General features: G+C 36.3%; 1 protein-coding gene across 3 annotated transcripts in view; it reads right to left on the bottom strand.

The window, feature by feature from the left end:
* The window catches only part of AQR (aquarius intron-binding spliceosomal factor), a 121,120-nt gene extending 100,370 nt beyond the window's left edge, over window positions 1–20,750 (bottom strand). For all 3 annotated transcript variants that reach the window (XM_060294504.1, XM_060294503.2, XM_030844269.2), the window contains exons 1-8: window positions 20,481–20,750; window positions 17,787–17,843; window positions 15,460–15,500; window positions 9,297–9,332; window positions 5,326–5,446; window positions 3,178–3,318; window positions 1,405–1,473; window positions 255–355 (exon numbers count right to left, since the gene is read on the bottom strand). In XM_060294504.1, coding sequence (XP_060150487.1) covers window positions 255–355; window positions 1,405–1,473; window positions 3,178–3,318; window positions 5,326–5,446; window positions 9,297–9,332; window positions 15,460–15,500; window positions 17,787–17,843; window positions 20,481–20,555 — 641 coding nt within the window. In that variant the 5' untranslated portion in view covers window positions 20,556–20,750. The remainder of the gene's footprint in view (window positions 1–254; window positions 356–1,404; window positions 1,474–3,177; window positions 3,319–5,325; window positions 5,447–9,296; window positions 9,333–15,459; window positions 15,501–17,786; window positions 17,844–20,480) is intronic.

Genomic DNA, 20,750 nt, shown 5'->3' with positions numbered 1-20,750 from the left:
AGACAACAGGCAAGGGGAAGACCCAGTGATACATTTATGACTGGAGCAGAGATAAGGGAAAGGAGAAAAACGTGGTGAAGTTTTGGCTTCTCCCTTGGACCTCTGAGAAAAATATTCCTATGACAGTCTAAGTGCTTCTTAATCATTTATTTGGTTCAGCAGTATGTAAAGGAAACAACAAATCAAGTCAGCAATATCTAAGACTCACAACCCAGCATAAGAAACCAACATGGAACAAAGCTTTGGCAACATACTGTTCTCTTGCTTCTGGATCCATCTTTTCATCATTCTTTTTAATCAAGTTCCAGAATTTTCTTAGTTTAGGTGTCTTTTTTAATTCTAATTCCAATCGTGCCTGAAAGAGTGATGTGACATTAAATTATCAGTAACCCCAAAGCTTACAAGGATAAAGATTAGATCAACTATTAGGTAGTTTTCTAATGTATGGATATAATACAGAGCAATGGGATAAAACCAGAAAGCAACACGACAAAACCTGAAAACTAAGAAACGAATACCTATATTTTAAGGAACTGTTCAATTCTGACACTTGTTAATAGAAAAAAATAAGACAGAAGAAACTGCCTTTTCTAGTCAAGATTTTAAGCTCAATAATACATTTTTTTCTGATTTCTAAAATTAAGGACTTTAATTTGAAAAATGAGCATTAACATTTAGGAGCATTAAAGTTCAAAAAAAAGGGTCTGAAACAATGAACATAAAAGAGCTATCACAATAAGGAAATGCCCACACCGCCACATTCTTTCTTACCGCACTTATCTATTTTTAACTTAGTATTAATTATTTATACGTGCCTGTTTTCACCTTCATCAACTGTACCTATGAATGAGCCTGCCTATCTGGGCATCTACAAAACCACCCAAGAGCAGGAAATGGAATTCTGAATACAGTATTACACTGAAATTTGATAGTTTTAACTTTATTCCCTAAGATCTGACAATACTGGCACATATTATCCAACAAGAATTTGATGAGAAAAATGAAGTTGCTAATACTAAACATAATTCTGATCTTCTCCTATAGCTGTATATACATTCCAATCAAGAAAAATAAAAAATTCAAGTCTGTATTTAGTCTCATCCAAAGACATATATACGAGTAATAATATTTTACTAAATTAACTCCTCTCTGAGCACAATAGATATTACCTTATTTCACCTTACAATAATGAAATCAGGTGAAACATATGCTAGCTTACATATAAAAACTTTAAAACGGAAAAAACTACATCTATGATAAGTTAATGCATAGTAAATTAGACAAATTTTGTAAGCAGGAAAGGGGACTTTTAGCTACCATTTTATATCCATATTAAAGCTACACAGTCTAAAACCACATGTTCCACTTATAAATATATGTAAGTTTCTGAAATTAGATACTTACAGGCTGTAAGCCCATCCACATTGGAAGGGAGATAAGCTGCTGCACTTGACTCCGTATCAAGTCTACTTCCTGTATAAAGCATGAAGAAACCAAGTATATAAACACACCAGCACTTTAACCTAAGTCTTTACATAAGGCGCGTACTGCCTTTTTAAGTCCTGGGGGAAAACATGCCATCAGTATTTTCAAATTAATGATATTTTATTATTAAGAAGTTCAATACTTTTTTAAAAAGATACAGTCAAGCCTCATTATTTGTAGATTCCATATTTGTGAATTCATCCACCTGCAAAAATGTATTTGTAATCCCCAATTCAATATTCCCAAAGCTTTTGTTGTCATTCATTGTCAGTACAGAGCAGAGAAAAACGTGAGCTGCCCGACACACACATTTCCAGCTGAGGCTGGACAAGGTGATGCTCTGCCTTCTTGCTTCAGCTCTCACATTATACACTAGCATCTTTTTTTGGTCTATTTAGTGCTACTTTTTCACATTATTGTGGTTTTGGTTGGTGATTTTGCTATTTAAAATGGCCCCAAGCACAGGACTGAAGTGTCGTCCAGTGTTCCTGGGCGTTAGAAGGCTGTGATGTGCCTTACAGAGGAAATATGTGTGTTAGATAAGGTTTGTTTTAAGTTACAGCACTGTTGACCACGAGTTCAATGTTAATGAATCAACAACATATATTACATAAGGTGACTTTAAACAGAAACACATAAAACAGTTATACGCTGATCAGTTTGTCGTGACCAGAGGCTTGCATGAACCTAACCCTGTATTTTCCCCAAGAGCAATGGTTCAGTTATAGCTAATTCAGTGTTCGCAGCTACTTTATAGAGCGTAGCTACCTCAAATAATGAGAACTGATGGTAAGCTGAAAAAAATCAAGTATTTCAATAATAAGCTAGCTTTTAAGTTAATTAAACCTAGCACCAAACTACTAATACTAATTAAATCTTGGTTTTGTTCAATTGCTGACAAGGAATCACATCTATTTATATTTGCTTTGTTTAATTTAATAAATGTTAAAGAGATAATAGTGACATATCATAAATCTTTTTCTTATGTCTTTACAAGATCCATGTGAGGTACTACATGGAAACAGATAATAATCATCCATCTACCAAGACTGTTTTCAGGGAAAGAAAAAACCCCATGCATTCTCCTGTATGGGTCTAAATGCACTATCAGTTCAGAAGCACCTATCTTTAAATAAATAGGTATACACCTTCAGATAACCACAGTAGAGAAGCACGAATGAAATAGTAATTACGGTAAATATTAATTTTTTAGAAGATAATCCTATGAAGAATGAAAAGTGTCATACACAACCCAAAAGACTTTCAAAGATCATCCATAACCACCCCTACACAGTCAACTCAAAACATAACTCTCCTGCTGACCTGCCAGCTTATGCATGAAGTATGACTGAGAAGTAATGAAACCATGTTTCTGTGTATAGCTTACACACACATCTCATTACTCAATGTTAATATTAGACTCTTTGCTGCTCTACGTCTGGAGAACTTCAGCTCTTATTATCATTTTACTTAGAGGCTAGATAGAGAAAAGGAGTGATCAAGTCTAAATCTATTAAAAAGCAAACAGATCTTATAAAAAGATTTTACTGAGAAGGGGCTGAAATCAAGCTGTTAGCATTATCCTCATTCCCCACTACCATGAAGAGTTGGCTACAGAGGTAATCTCATCTACATTCAACTGAAAAGAACAAGAAAACTTGAACGTTTCCCCAAAAGATAAAGAAAAATTACCAAACTATTGAAGCAATGATCAAGAAAAAGCAGTAAGACTGTCTGTTCATGGAGTGAAAATTCACCATCAGTTTCAGCTAATGCCGCTTTCAAGATACACTTGAAAAAGAATGGGAAGTCATCTGGCTTCTTCTTAAAAGTCTGAAAAGAGAAATAAAAATTCATTTTGAAATGGCTTGCTCACCTCTTCTCCTTTAAGCAAACACTGGTGGACTTTTTAGTAGTCCATTAACAATACCTAATAATTACAAAAAGATTATTTGCTTTCTTATTAACGGTAGCAAGTCAAATACAGGTTTCTGGCAGGACTATGTGAGAGTTGCAGAACCGTTCAGCTAATAAAATAATGGCTTCAATTCCTTTATTTTTTCTTCAAGGATTAGGCTGGTAATTAGCTTAAGCTTTGTTTTCTTATTAAAGATCTAAAGTGTTTTAACTCTTCTAATTTAAACAAAAGAAACAACACCTTTAGCAAAAACTAAAGTCTTCCCACTCTAATCTCAAAGACAGCCTTTCCTTTATGTTCTCTTTACTCTTAACATACAATGTTAAAAAAAAAAGGTAAATAATGTAAATATATTCCAGCCTCTCTGTGATCTGCCTCCCCACCTAGTTCCTTTCTGTTACTTACCTCTCCCTTCTTTCATAGGCATGTGCTCCAAATGTGTGGCCTACACTAGCTGTTTCACTTACTTCCCTACAACGGGTTTCCACCCACGGCACTCCCTGAAGTTGTTACAGCTGTCAAGTGCAAAGGACTCTTACCAACACTCAGCCCCTTTTCAATGCGCTGAAGGCTCCTCCTCCTTTGTCACTTTACAGACCAGTGTTCCTAGGGTTCTAGCCTCATTCTTCTTTTCCCCCTCCCATTACTTCAACTACCATATGCTAACGATCCTAAATACACATTTTCAGTCCAGGTTTCTCTAGACACTTAGATTCCTTTGTCTACTAGACAATTTCACCTAGATATTGCAAAAGCAATTTAAACTCAGTAAGTCCAAAACTCAATTCAATAATTTTGTACCCTCCAAAGTATTCCTCAACCCTCTTCTACCTATCTTGGTAAATGGCACTCTCATCCTTTACATTCAGTTGCCCAAGCCTGGAAGGTTATTGGAAATAATACCTCTCCCAGCTAAAGCTACTTCAATTATCAAGTCTAATCAATTCTACTTTCCAAACCTGTGTGTAACCTCGTCTCTTTATCTGTATTGTCTTTTCTCTGTTTCAAGCTCTAATCACCAAAGTGGTTTTTATAACCTGCAAACTGATCAAGTCATTCTCTGGCTTCCCTCTCCCTTCCTTTGGTAGTTCGAAGCAACTTCACGAAATCCCTAAGATCTCTCAATAAGACACAAGGCCCTTAGTTTACTCTGGGTTCTAATCTGCCATATGATGGTTGTCACTTAATGAATATTTCAGTGAAGTGTCCATGGTTTTATCTTAAAGAATGTTAACACCTTTTCATTTTGGAGACCATCCCCTCAAAAGAGATGAAAAGTACCCATGCCTTTCCTTATTTAAAAAAGTATGACTGGAGGGGAAGAAACTCTTTTGATAAGCTGACCATTTCATGGTGGCCAAAGAAAGCCAAAATTTTGGACCTCTACTAGTTGATCAAGCCTCTACTACAGTAGCACAAAGAGAAAATGTCAGTCTATTAGAAATGTCAAAAAGGGAAAACAGATCCCAAATCAGAGACAAAGAGAAAATTGAAATTACAATATATCTGTCTCAACTTTGGAAACACTACTTTATTCACATAAAACTACAAATATATACCCCCTGCTGTGAAACAAGACACTGAAAAATATCTCATTTAAGCATTATCTGTTTGTGCTACTTAATATAAATTTGACTTTATCTGATGTAAAAGTCTTTATAACTCATGCCACTCTGTTTTAAGTTCAAAGCAGAAAAATAACTCCACATTCATAATTTTTCAATTCACAGTAAATTAAAGAAAGTATTGAAACCGAAAGAAATCTAATATTATTTTTCATACATCCATTCTTTTTCTCAACATTTATTATTGGATAAAGTTTTGTTCTAAAAACATTATTTATTATTGGTAAAAAGTGTGCTACTTTGTAATGGCTTAAGTGAGCACAGTAAGAAAGCTATGAAGTAATTTAAATCTGTTACCTCCCATGCAGGGACATTTTCTCTGAACTTCTCATTCACCATACAGCAGATTGACATTAAATAGGCTTTGCTGGACACTTCTGGAGAATAATTCATCCAGAGGTAATTTTCAAGATACTGGCTGTGGAAGAATGAAAAGGCATAGAATATTTCATTAGTTACCACCACTTCTTTGTAATATATCACTCCCCTGAAAAAGCCTAATTATTTATAACTTTTTCAAAATCAATATTTATAGTTTGAGAATCCTTCACAAATTTACCTATAATGTAGGTCAGTGCTACCTACTATAAACATATGTAGCAAATGTGGCTTTGGAGAATGAGTCTTATACTTTTAAAGCAGGAAGACCTCAAAGGTTATTGACATATATAATTATCACCATTAGAGCACTGGATATTCCCTTATCTAAGGCATTTCGTGGAGTAAAAAATAAAAATATCTGGCAAGTATCAGCTCTAAAATGGAATGATATGATGGGCAGCTTCACAGAGAAATGTATCTGAGAAATTAACATGAACTCACATCAGGACCAAATGATTTCTGGAAACTAAGAGACTTAACAAATCAAAAAGAGGATTTGTTACTTAATTTACAAGGTATTCAACATAAGTCAGTTTTCAAGGTAACTGGCATTTCCCCCTCAAGATGCCAAAATTCTTATTCTAAGACTTTGGTGAAAATATTCCTAAACAAAGTAAGTATTTCTGATTTCTAAAACAAAGCTTAGCCATTTCTTATTCAGAGTAATTATAAACATCAGTTAGTGTACGGGGTTGTAAAATACTCTCAAGCACTAATGCACAAAAGGACTTTTTGTTCCCATTTTAAATCACTCCACACGTATTACTTTTCAATTGGTTACCAGTGCACGTGCACATACTTGCACCCACACGCAGAGTTATGCATTTTAGATTCTGCTATAGCATATAATTTTTCTACTTTCTCTTATTCTTCAAAGGTCTGCTCACATTGGTATTTCTATGGGTCTATCTTTAGCAATCATTCTTGCTTAATTTGCAAGAGCCTAGGAAACCGGTAAATAGTATTTTATCCTAAACAATGGCCAAAAGGCTCCAAGTTAGAGACTACTCTTTCATAAATAAAATGCATGAAACTTTGTATCATTCTTTTCTTATAAGCTTAAATTTTTTCCTGAATTATGCCCTTTAGAACTTCCATTACCAAGTCTGTTAATGTGAATCTGTCTGAAATCTCTTCATTTCATGGCAGTTTAGCTGGTGATAGAATTCTTTCTAGGTTGATAGTTCTACTTTTTTTCTATGTACTAGTCTCATACTACTATCTTCTCTATCATTACAATTGAGAAGTCTACAATCAATTTGTTCTTCTTCCTCTTTTAGTAATCTGTCTTTTTCTCTCCAGCAGATTTTAAGATCTTTACCCTGTCACTGTTCCTCTGTTCACAATTTGCTATATATACTTCCTGAATCTAAAAGACTCATATGTTTCAACTGTAGAAAATTCTTAACCATCATCTCTTCTAAAATGACACTCCTTCATTCTCTCTAAATCTCTTCTGAAACTCCTAATGGATCTTCTCATTCTAGCATCTAGATCTCTTAATTGCCTTGTACACTTTCCATCTTTATTTCACTTTGCTATTATTTGTTAATTTCCTCAGCTCTAAATCCCCATTCATTAATTCCCTCTTTAGCTGTGTCTCATCTATTTAATTTGCCCATTGAGTTTTTAAATTTCAATGATTTTTATTTTCATTTTCCCCCAAACTGTCCATTTTTAGTGTCCTGTTTCTTGTTCACATATTCTATGTGTTCTATTATGCCCATAATAATTTTAAACATGATTGGACAGTGTGTATCAATTATATAATTACCTGGGATTTTCTGGGGGTATCTAATTCTATTCTTTATTGTTGCAACTAAATCTTGCTTTAATGTGCTTTGTAATTGGGAGTTTGAACTCATCTTTACCAGGCTTTTAGCTGTAGGATATTTTTGCAGTATAGTTGGAATACATGTCCTTTCAGAGTATCTTCATATTTGTTCCTGCCAGATGCCCCACAGATATCATTGTCTTGCCAGAGTTTTTAACAGTAATGTCTTGGGTATTATCTGACTACACAGCAAACTCCAAACCTATTCTTTACATTTTTCAGATGATGAATCTGAGAATATTAGAGTCAATGATTTGCCCAAGATGATGCAGTTATCTCCATGATATACACATGATACAGAACAGACTCCAAACTACATCTCTTTAATCCAAACGTAAGGATTGTTCAATAATTCCTTGATTCTATTTTGGCAATCACAACAAATGTAATCTATATAATAACACGTCCCTCTTACGCATTTCATCAAAGATTCAGTTCACTCTCCTGTACCCAGGCACCTCCTCCATGCCATCTCAGTTTTCACTCTAGCAAGAGACCATCAATTATCTCTATTACAAACTTGAGACTCATTATGTCTGGAGGCTGGCACAGAGAAAATGGCATTCTAACCCAGAAATTATTATACATAAAAGCTCCTGGAAGGTAACAACCCCCTTTTTCAGTTATTAAAAATCTTTCACTGGGTTTCCCTGGTGGCGCAATGGTTGGGAGTCCGCCTGCCGATGCAGGGGACATGGGTTCGTGCCCCGATCCAGGAGGATCCCACGTGCTGCAGAGCGGCTGGGCCCGTGAGCCATGGCCGCTGAGTCTGCACGTCCGGAGCCTGTGCTCCGTAACGGGAGAGGCCACAACAGTGAGAGGCCCGCGTACCGCAAAAAAAAAAACAAAAAAAAACTTTCACTGTCACTGATGCCTTCAATATGCTCTGCTGCTTTTCTCCTTCAGTCCCTGCAATTCTCTTGCTATCTGATATTTGCCAGGACCATAGAATTCTGGCTTTATCCTAATCATATATCAGCATCCTCTTGATTTTTATTTACTTTCCTTCTGAAAGATGGCATGATATGATAAAAAGGGCATATTAATCTAAGGGCCAGATGGACCCAATTTCTAGCCTCAGTACTCTCTATAAAATAAGGAAACTCTTACTGGGATTATCATGAGGATTAAATGAGATCAAGTATTCAGTGACAATACAGTTCTTAGGATATAGGAGTCTATTTACAAGTTAATTCATAGCTATAAACTTCAATTTCTCTCCGTAAAAATAATAAGAACACCTACATCATGACATTTTCTGTGAGGATCATATCAGTGTATGTAGGGAGAAACAGTTGTTAATAGAGACTGACTTCTGATGCAGACTAGACCTCAAGAAGTGTGGAGAAGTGGAAAAACCATGAGCTTTGGCATCAGACATTGGCATCCCAGCTCTGCCAATTACTTAAATGCATTATCTTTAACAAATAACTGCTCTGACCTCAGTTTCCTCCTTCACTAAGTGGAGAGTAGAATACTGACTTTGCAGGGTTTCTGTGAGTGCTCTGTATGTAAAATGTTTAACAATGTGCCTAGCACAAGGTTCAATAAATGGCAGATACTACTATCATCAACAGCAACCTTGGCTTTTACTTCCAGTCCACTGGCCACACCTGGTTGTAATATAATCTAAATTGTAACCTAAAAATTATATATTCTCTTCATCTGAAATATTTATCAGTGGCTTAGGTCAGAACAATGCTGGCTTAGTAATAACAAGTTAGCCTGGAAGGAAAAAATGGCTACAGAATGCATTCCAATTTACTCCCATTATCACTAAGGAACCAAAGAAGAGTTCAGAAATTGCTCGGCACACACTATCTTAATTAGTGAAAAACAACTCAAAATACAAGTTACACTAATAACGGAACATCATCTTTGAAAACAAAGGCTATCATACACGTATTCCAAAACAAGCCAATCACAAAAATATAAATCTTTTAAAATTTATAATTATTTTCTTATTCACTCACAGAAATGTACAGAAAACTTAGCTAAAAGTTAAGTCACACTGTCATCTTTAACTTCATCAAAGTAAAGCCTTTAAACTCACCTAAATTCCAAGAGCATTATCTTTCTGATGGCAAACCTAAAAATATAAAAATAGTAAAAATATTTTAATAGAGAAAATAAACATTTCTGAGTTCCTAATGCAGATGTATTTTGGAATCTTGTTTTAATTTTGACTCACATATCAGAATAATTATATTTATTTATGCATTGAAAAAAGCAAATTTTCTTTTTATTTTTGTTTGTATTTTGTTTCAGATAGTTTATTTCATTTTTAAAAACTGTCTAAGAACAGTTACCTATATCCTACCCATACAACAAACACAATCAGCACCATGACATACGAGGATACAACACATACATTAATAAGCCAAGTAATTTTAATCAAAACACAAGTGCTCATCAATATTTATAATATTAGATCACAACTGCCAAAAGCTAGCCTGTCTCAATTTCTTAAACACTGACTAACATTCTTCCACTTAATAATCAAATGAAAACATTCTGCTGAAATCATGGCCTCCTATAAGCACAAGGGACACATGTATCTATATCACAAACATGGGAATCAGGCTTCTGTAGCCTTGACATTAAGTTTAAAATATTAGAAAATTGTGGAGGGAATATCAGATATCTCTTTATATACTTTAAAAATCAGAGTGTTTTGTTTTATATGGATAAATGATGCAGTAGTTACAAGGCATCCTTCCAAAGGTAGGTTCAAACGTCCACTAATTTAGTTTTATCATTTTGTATATTGACAATAAAGTAGCCAGACCAGAACCGTGCCACTGGATATTAGCCTCCAGCTTTGAAAATTAAATCAGTATGCATTATAAATTTATAATACCCCAAGAGACCATTATCCTGTCAAAATCCTATTCCACTGATTTCTGATCTCTTAAATAGTTCCACTGAGCAAGCAATGTCAGAGAACCTTAGTGAGAATGAAATGAAGGATTTAACTGTGCAATAGCACAAAGACAGAACACTGCCAAGGCACTGGCTTCTACAGCCAGCAAAGCCACTGAGAGGATACAAAAGCTTGTGTTGTACACTCTAGATCTCCAGCTGCAGGCATTTCACTTTACATGTGTGTTAGACAACAGAATTCAGGCCCTGCTATGCAAATACCTGCACCCTTAATTTCTTCAGCCACAAACAGGACCTCATTGATGAAAGAAAGAAAATCTTGGTTCACGAGATAGATCAGTATTCTAGTCATGATTTAGTGTTACCTTGGCAACATCTTTAAACACCCTGGGACCCAGTTTCCTCATGTACAAAAGAGGTGAAGTGGTCAATTTTTTTTTTTCCTGTGGATGACTGGACAAGTGAAAAATCAGTTTTGATGGGTCAAGATAATGCAATCTTATAGCAATCTTGATGGTATTCATTAAATTGGGGGTTTTACACTTCTGCCGGTAAACTTTCTGAGACAGATAAAGAACTGAACTAAAGGTATACATATAAGATATAAAAATGGGTCTAGAGACTAGATATTATGCCAGAAAATCTTTAAAGATAAGGATGAAAAGTATAAGAAATAATGAGAAATATAAATAAAGGATTTGGGGATGGTTATTTTATTAAGTTACCAATATTTACTGAGAGCATGCTTTGTAAAGCCTGACTCCGGTCAAGGGTTTAACATGCATTTCATTAAATCCTCCCAAAGCTGGATAATTTATGTACAATACATTGGGTCTATTAACCATATTGTTAACTGGATGATTAAATTTGATAAAAAAAAAAGAGTGGGGAGGAGTAGTCAAAGGGGTTTTTTTTTGCTGCTATAATTGCCCTCTGCTATCTCTCTTGGGATATGGTTGTGTGAAAACATGAGGTCTGGAGCTGTGGTAGCCCCTTTGCAACCACATAGGGAAAGCCAGAAAGTTTGTTAAAAGGCTGACAAAGACCCTCACATTATGAACTTCCGAACTACCTACTCCAGATTTATTGTTAAATAGATGATTAAAAAATCAAAAAATAATTGTGAACAAAGGAAGCCAGCCACAAAAGAGTACATATCATGTGATTCCATTTATTTAAAGTTTAAAACCAAGCAAAACTAAACTATAGTGTTCACGTTTGCATACTTACATATTTAAATGATATAGCAAAGGGCACATAAGGGTTTGTGGGATGCTAAACGGTTGGTTTTTTTACCTCAGTGGTGGTAAAAATTCAGAAGGCTAAATGTTTCTGTACATTTTATGTGCTTTCTGTTAATTTCATAGTAAAGAGGTTTAAACATTTTTAATAAAAAGAAATATAAACACTGGCAAAAGTAAATTGCTCTAAAAGTCATCCCTTTTTTATCTTTCAGTATAAAAATCACTTGGATGGATTAACAGGATTAATAATCATACCAAAGTGTGTGGGTTAAGAGAGTCCTAAAGGGCAAATGGACCCTGTCCTATTTAAGAACAGAGTATTGGGTAAGAGCCAGAGAACAAGGATTTAATAACCTGGCGCTGTCTGTATCCATGGTAAAATATCTTGGGCTAGTTACTTAATCTCTCTATACCTCAGTTTCATCATCCATAAAATGATAACGGTACCTATCACAGAATTGTTGTGAGGATAAATACGCTGCTATATACAATGTGCTGAGATCAGAAGCTGGCACATAGTAAGCACTCCAGAAATGGCAATTACTGTTACTTTTAACATTTTAAAATCAAACAGATAAAAATACATTAAGACAAATTCACCAAATCTGATAATGGTAAGGATAGCAAATATGAATCATTTGTGTAATATACCACACACTACAATGGGGACTGAACAATATGGTATTTTAAGATCTACCTAATTTTGAGATTCTAGAAGTGATCATTTATACCATAAGAATATAAGAACTGATTGATTTAATTCCCAGATGCCTCCTAGGGAAATAGGGATGATGTACAAAAAAACGTGTATTATAAGAACCTTAATGTATCATATTAAGAGTGCCTCATGGCTGTAAACTGCCTATTTTGATAGCCTACAAACAAGTAAATAAATCTTACATTAAGCCATTCCCCAATAATGAAGAAGCTACAAGCATATAACTCTGCAAAACAGCTTCCACAAGGCACTAGTCTAAAAAAAAATGGTCATTTAAATTTTTAAATATACACTACAGTTTTTGTGCTACACAGGTGCATTATTTAACTTTTTGAACTTAAGGATTTGGGGGCAAAATGCAATCAGGTCACTTTTATTCAAGTGTTTAAATGTGTACAAGATGAGAATATGGCTGTTAAGAGTGCCGTGATAAGACTTAGGGAGCCCCGCCAACGACTGTTACTACTTTCAGCAATTAAAACTGACTTAGCCAAGTCTACGTAACTTAAAAATCACCAGCAGCTTTTAGTTGTTAATTATATAAAAATTATATTCAAGGATGCAATATTAGTAGCAAAGGTTTAAATTTAAAAAAACCCCATAACCCTAAGCAATCCATTGGAGTGAAACCCTGTTCTACAAAGAGGCAGAGAACTAGCTCTGAATGTTCAAGGTAAATTCCAGATTGGTATATCCTTAATATATAATAAAAAAGGGTCCTAGAATTTATCTACCCACTCATCTTCAGTTTACTTTCCTCAGGCAATCTCCTCCATACCCACTTTCAACCAACAAGTCATATGTTACATATCTGTTCAAATGTGATATCTTTATTTTCTTTTATTGGAGTATAGCTGCTTTACAATGTTGTGTTAGTTTCTGCTGTACAGCAAAGTGAATCAGCTATATGTATACATATATCCCCTTCTTTTTGGATTTCCTTCCCATTTAGGTCACCACAGAGCAATGAGTAGAGCTCCTTGTGCTACAAATTCTGTTCTCATTAAATATCTATTTTATACACAGTAGTGTATATATGTCAACCCCAATCTCCCAATTCATCCCACCCCCTCTTTCTCCCCTTGGTGTCCATACGTTTGTTCTCTACGTGTGTGTCTCTATTTCTGCTTTGCAAATACGTTCATCTGCACCATTTTTCTAGATTCCACATATATGTGTTAATGTACGATATTTGTTTTTCTCTTTCTGACTTACTTCACTCTAAGAGAGGATCTTTGCCTGATCATCAATCTAAAATGGCAGTCCTGTCGCTATACCCTAATCCCACTTTAATTCATAGCACTTACTACCTGCTGATACTATATATATATGTATATATTTTGTCTGTCTAGATAAGAATTAGAACACAGCTTCATGAGTAGAGGCTTCATCTGCCATGTTCACTGATGCACCCTTAGCATTGAAATGGTGGTTGATACAAAGTAGGCTCAACCCAATCCTCTCTTCAGAACTCTACACCTAAATACCCAACTGCTTATTCTACATCTCTCTCTATAGCTCTTTAGTGGCTAGAATTCAACATTTCCAAAAGCGACTAGTGATCTACACCCAATCCCACCAACAACAACAACAGCAAAAGTCAGTAATGGCACCTAATCACCTGACAACCTTTGCCAAAAATTTTGGAGTCATCCTTGATTCCTCGCTTCCTGTGTTGACCACATCCAACCACCAAGCACTTCTATCTCTCAGATTGGTAACTCTTCTCTATCTCAACTTTCCATGCTAGTCCATGCCATCATTATCTTCAATCTGACTACAACAATATTCACCTAACTAATTTCCTGCCTCTTGCTCCCTCCAAAATTTTAAAATACCACCATCATGCTTCACTGGTTTCCTACTTCTCTTCAAATTTAAAACAAACAAACAAACAAACCTTAACATGGTCTTTGGCCCAAGCTACTTCTACAGGCTCAAGAAGGGACTGCTAAAACAACTAGAGGACTTCCCTGGTGGCGCAGTGGTTAAGAATCTGCCTGCCAATGCAGGGGCATGGGTTCGAGCCCTGGTCTGGGAAGATCCCACATGCTGACATTAATCATCAATGTCAGTAAAATAGTCTTTTATTTTTAAGTGCTTTTACTTATGTTGTTTGCATTCTTAGATTCTTCTTGTCTTCATTTTGCCCGAAAACTTGTTTCTTAAAATAGTTTGCACAGGGACTTCCCTGGTGGTCTGGTGGTTGAGAATCCGCCTGCCAATGTAGGCGACACGGGTTCGAGCACTGATCCGGGAAGATCCCACATGCCGCAGAGCAACTAAGCCAGTGTGCCACAACTACTGAGCCTGCGCTCTAGAGCCTGCGAGTCCCAACTACTGAGCCCACGCACCACAACTTCTGAAGCCTGCGTGCTTAGAGCCTGTGCTCCACAAGAGAAGCCACCGCAATGAGAAGCCTGAGCACTGCAACGGAGAGTAGCCCCTGCTCGCTGCAACTGGAGAAAGCCCGCACGCAGCAACGAAGACCCAACACAGCCAAACATAAATAAATAAAATTTTTTAAAAAATGACTGGCCTCTTATTTTGACACTGCCATTACAATATTTAGTAAAATTTACCTCCTAAGACTCAAACACATGAAAAAAATAAAATCTGAGATTTTATAAGGTCTATGACATTCATAACACAAATGTTTCTATGTCATATTAAAACGGTTAGTTACTTTTTAAAATACTCATTGGGCATATATATCTACAGGTGCAGATATGGAAATATGCCCAAGACACATTGTTTAAAAAAAAAAAGTCATGATGCAGAATGGTATGTAGAGTATAAACTCTTTGCTGTTTAAAAAAAAATCAAAGGGGTAGGGAACTGGAACAGATGTATACATAAGTAAAGAAACTGAGGGTTAAGGGACAGGGAAGATGTACTGAAACTTACCCTTTCTGTGTACTGTTCAAAATAATTTTTATTTTTTATTATATATATAGTTTGTACATTATGTACAAAATGCATATTATTTTGTATTTAATTATTATCATGTATATTTTACTTTTCCAATTTTTAAATAATCTTTCAAAAAGATTTATCAGAAAATAAGAAAATTAGTATTAGTTGAACTGAAATTTTAAAATCTCCATATTTACTCTTCCTCACGTTCCTTCAAAAACAAAATAAACCCTAAAGAACTTAATCCCTCTAATCTGAGGCAAAAATTAAAAGGCAAAAAAATATCTTATGCCTCTTCAGCAGCTAGATATAGTTTTTCTAGTCACCATCTCCTTGATGACCAAATCAAAAGAAGGAAAGTTCCAAGTTTATGATTACATTTAGTTTAGAAGTTCAAATGAGATCCAAGTTAGTCCCATCTACTTCCTATGTATGAAAATTAAACTCATTCCTACCTTGATTTGACAATTTCTTTCTCATATATATCTTCAATCACCTGTTAAAATATAAAAATGTTTAATATCTCAAATAACTTTTTTTCAGACTCGAAATTGAGAGTTTTCAATTACTGAGATTACACAAAACAAGGTGGTTTAGGAAAGCTATCAAATATCACTGCTATTGAAATAATATTTAAGAGATTTTTTATAATCCCATTATATCCCTCAAAATGTAAAATAACAGAAAGCAAAGCAGTAGGAAAAAATAAATAATAAAATAGATCTAAATAAAAATAATTCTAGAAATAATTATTAAAATCATGTATTTATTTCATTTCTAGGGAAAATAAAAATTCACAAGATCAGGATATTTTTTAAAACTTAATGAAGTATATAAATGTTAACAGGCTCCACCTAAGAGTTTTAACAAAGTGCTTTCAAAAACCAGAAAGTAAACTGAAAGTGCAAAGACATAACAGAAGCAAATGCTAATCATTACATCCTGTTTTCCAAGCACATATGATAAAACCTCAGAATTTCCACTTACTTGGGTTAGGGTGGGTAGGATGGTATAATACATAAGAATTCAGGTTCTGGGGTTGGAAGCTTGGTTCAAACCATCCACCTTTACTGCTGGAGACTACAACCTTTGCAAATGCATGACTGCTCTAAGGCTCAGTTTCCCAGTATACAAAAAGGATCTAATAATAAGTACCCCGTGGGGTTGCTATAAGACAACACATGTAAAGAATTCAGTACAGGTCCTGGCACATGGTAAGCCTTTAATAATAGTTATCAGTAGCAGAAGTAATAGTAGTGCTAGTGACGAGAGTAGTTAAAAAAAAAACTTACTCTAAAATTATGAAGTACTTTAACATGGTATAATATAATATTATTTTATGGCAACTATGTCTTTTAACTGCTCAAAATATACTTCTCAAATAAATGTTTGTGGGTGGTAAAGGGAGGAAGACAATGAGGCAAGCAAGTCTTGAATTTGTATGAAATTTTCTGTCATTGCTTTTCTGTTTATCAAAATCCAAATTAAATAATAAAATGATGGGTATAATCTTCTTTAAATACCAACTTATACATAGCTTCATCTAGTGTTAACTAAAATGATCTGAATATAAATTTAATCTCTAAAAACCTTGATCTAATTAAGTTCAACTCAATCTAGTAGTTTCATAAAGATATTTTTGTTATTAATGAAAAATGACCCTAGGAACCCCCAGACCCAACATATACAAGCACAAACATACACAAACAGCATATAGTAAGATAAAGCAACCTGGCTGATAATTATGAGTAATTAAGGTATGTCAAGTTTATGAATATCCTCCTGATGAATAAAATGGGATTGCTGGCAAACAAAAATATATTTATAAATAAAACATTTAAGCTAAACTAATGTGAGAAATTTGGGATTAAGTTCAGTTTTTATAAGAGGGCCTAGATTATCACAATTCAATTTACAATGGCAAACTTAAAGCGAGTCTTCACTACTTGTTAAATGGCATGTGTATGTTAGCTCTATAAGACCTCTCTTTAAGAACCTATGTCAATGAGAATTAATCCTCCATTAGGAATCCTGCCTTTCGTTTATTCTAAATTGTGTCACCTGAATCCTAAGTCCCTTCCCTAATTGAATATGACTGGCCCTCAGTCATCTAATTCTCTAAACAACTTCCACCTCTTCCACCATTATTACAGATCTTTCAGTTCATCAACCTAAAAATAAAAGAGAAAACAATAGATTTTATCCTAGATGATCTGTCAAAAAAACTGTAGGAAGGGGCTTCCCTGGTGGCGCAGTGGTTGAGAGTCCACCTGCCGATGCAGGGGACGCAGGTTCGTGCCTAGGTCTGGGAAGATCCCACATGCCGCCGAGCGGCTGGGCCCGTGAGCCATGGCCACTGAGCCTGTGCATCCGGAGCCTGTGCTCCACAACGGGAGAGGCCACAACAGTGAGAGGCCCGCGTACCGCAAAAAAAAAAAAAAAAACTGTAGGAAAACTGATGTGTATTTACAAAGATATTCATTACATGATCACCTAATAATGATAAATCAGAGCAATCTAAGAATCTATAAACAGGAAAATCCACACACATTTTTTAAAAAGCTTAAAGGAAATAAATAACTATCTCTGGGTAGTTATTTTTATTTTCTTATGTGTAGCTTCTGTATTTTCCAAATTTTCTATTATGAGTAATTATTAGCTTAGAAAACCATTCATTTTAACTTTTAAAAAAATTATGAAGAGCTTCTGTCGAATTAGCTCTTGAAAAAGATACAAAGAGCATACCTATTCAAAAGGGATGCTGCAAACCAAAAATACTTACCTTTATGTCAAAAGGTGATTTTTTCTTGATATGGGGAGCCCAGTATTTACAAGCTAACTGCAAAAGCAAACAGTATAAACAGTAAGTCATAGATTCATACCACTGAAGATTCATACCACTAACAGACTGAGATCATTCAGAAACAAGCTGTTTCTTAACAGGGCACTACTGGCGCAGGGCGAGGCGATAGAGTAATTTACCTATGAAGGGGACTATATGGGCTTGCAGACCAGTGAGCATCTTCGGGCCCAATCCACTGAATGCCAGTAATGCCCTGCATGGCACCCTGCCACTATGATTTAAAAAAAAACAAAATTTATTTTAAACTACTCCTATGGAAACAATAGGGTGAAGTTAATAACCACAGTCAAACACCTTCAACATAGAGCTAACGAAACCCAGGTCTAGAAAGATTAAATGAGCTGCCCAAGACTACAATCAGTTAACAGGTGAGCCAGTACTAAAAAACAGATTCAAAATCCTCAGGAATGTTGATTTGCAAAACAATAATCTTTAAGTGATTAGTACACATTCAGGCACACCTAAACAAAACCTAAAAAAAATTGTAGTTTATCAGTGGGTTATTACCAAGAATAAAAGAGTCAGTATGTTATATTCCAGCAAAGCAGGTTTTACCTGAAAAATGTGAATTTAAATACATATACAAGGAGACCTCAGAGATGTTTCAGGTTTGGTTCCAGACCACCACAATAAAGTGACGACCTCAATAAAGCAAGTCACATGAATTTTTTGGTTTCCCAGTACATATAAAGGTTATAATTTACACTATACTGTAGTCTATTAAGTGGCAATAGCATTATGTCTTAAAAAAAACAATGAACATACCTTAATTTAAAAATACGTATTGCTAAAAATGCTAACCATCATTAAAAAAAGTGAGATCAGCGCTTCCCTGGTGGCGCAGTGGTTGAGAGTCCGCCTGCCGATGCAGGGGACGCAGGTTCGTGCCCCCGTCTGGGAAGATCCCACATGCCGCGGAGCGGCTGGGCCCGTGAGCCATGGCCGCTGAGCCTGCGCGTCCGGAGCCTGTGCTCCACAACGGGAGAGGCCACAACGGTGAGAGGCCCGCGTACCGCAAAAAAAAAAAAAAAAGTGAGATCACAGAGTTCAGATATCTGATCTTCTTAAAACTAAATTTTAACCTCTACATCTTACTTATTCAATAATAATTAAAAAGCCCCTTCTCTGGTCAGGTGTGCCAGGTGCTCAGAAATAATGGAGGAGGAGGGGCAGGGAAATGGTAGGATCCCTTCATACTCTCTGTCCTCATCTCATACCATCCTCCCTCTTACTTCTTAAGTTCGCTCTCCTGGCTTCTTTACGTACACACCATAAGGCATTTCCACTTGCTACTCCCTGGACTGTTTCCCTGCTCTTCCCCAGACTGGCTCCTTTTTTGCATTCAGGTCTTAGCTTTTGCATTCAGGTCTTAGCTCATTCGGGTCTTAGTCAGGACTCTCCTAACTGCTCTTCATAAACCCCACCCAGTCTGCCACAATGCCGTTTCATTTTCCTGATAGCAATAATCACTGTCTGAAACTACACTGTTCATTTGTCTCACTCATCCCTCTAAAATGTAAGATCCCTGAGGGGAGGAAACTAATAACTTTTACCACAAAAATTCAAGCAATGGGAAAAGGGAGTTCTAGTCTAACTTGTCCAGAAAAACCTCTCCAAATTAATGTAGATGGATGACAGTGAATTAACCATATAAGAAAAGATAGGGGAAAAAAATGAAGTAGAGGGAACAATGTTGAAAGGAGGTGCCAGGAGGTGAAACATTGCATGGCACAAATAAATTGCAGTTCAGTATGGCTAAACACTGTGAGAAAAGGAGGAAAAAAAGAGAGGAAATTGGATATAAGCATGGGTCAGATCACAAAACAAGGTGAATGATTCCAGTCATTATCCTAAGGGCAATTAGAACTCTTTAAGATAGCATTCAAAATGACTCTTATGCTTCTGCCTTGGCAAATTTGCTGAAACAGGGCACAGAGAAGAAAGAAGCAAGTGAGTAATAAGTTCTGTATAGAGTTACTTGCACTCTTATCCAACACCCAAAGCAACAAATAAGGATTAGGAAAGTTGCTCAGCGCTACAGGGCTATGTTTCGCCATTCAAAGCCAACCGCGGTTCACCATGCAACACAATAAACAGGTTTTAAATGAACGCTCTCTGACCACGGGATTGCTCTCTTCGTAGATGCATGTATTTGGAGCAAGTGTCTTGTCAAATTCTCACCATTCCCTTCAAAGATCTAGGTTACTCTAAGGTTAAGGATAAGCCTATCCCTCCTTCGACCCTCAGTTCAGTATCACCTCTGCTATGGAACCTTCTTGCCAGTCTCAGGTGACTGGGGTGGTTCCTTCTGTGAATCCATCTCTCCTGCGACGAACTCTAACATAGAAAAGCTCGCATAATAACTTTCTTTTCATGTGTCTGTCTCCCCCGGAACATGAACTCCTCGGGGCAGAGCCTCTTTCACCACGGTCTCCCCAACAGCTAGCACAGTTGCTGGTACACAGCACGTACTCTTTAGTAAAAAGACTTGAGTGTATGAATTGACAAACGAATGCCTCGTCGGTGCTCCCGTTCCCAAGAAAAATCCCACGTCCTGGCCTCGGGGCTTCAGCGTCCCACCCCTTCACACACACCAGACTCGCCCAAGCGCACCTGGGTCACGAACTCCGCGTTGATCTGGGACACCGTAGGGGCCACGATTTTCTTGGGCTGAGCAGGGGCCGTCATGGCAGCACTCTCCTTCCGCTCCAGTGGAAAACAAAGGACCGCTCCGAGCAGCGGTGAACCCGATACACTTCCCGCTAAGAAGCGACTGCGGCTGCCTAACTCCGAGATGCAAATACCCGCGGAGCAGAATATCCTCAACGCTTACAGACCACAGGGATCGCGTACCGCAGCTTGTACATCCTTCAAGAAGCGGAA

The sequence above is a fragment of the Globicephala melas genome, chromosome 2 (assembly GCF_963455315.2).
Source record: "Globicephala melas chromosome 2, mGloMel1.2, whole genome shotgun sequence".
Lineage (NCBI taxonomy): Eukaryota > Metazoa > Chordata > Mammalia > Artiodactyla > Delphinidae > Globicephala > Globicephala melas.
The sequence above is the reverse complement of the archived record's forward strand: the minus strand, read 5'-3'. Positions and strand labels throughout refer to the sequence as shown.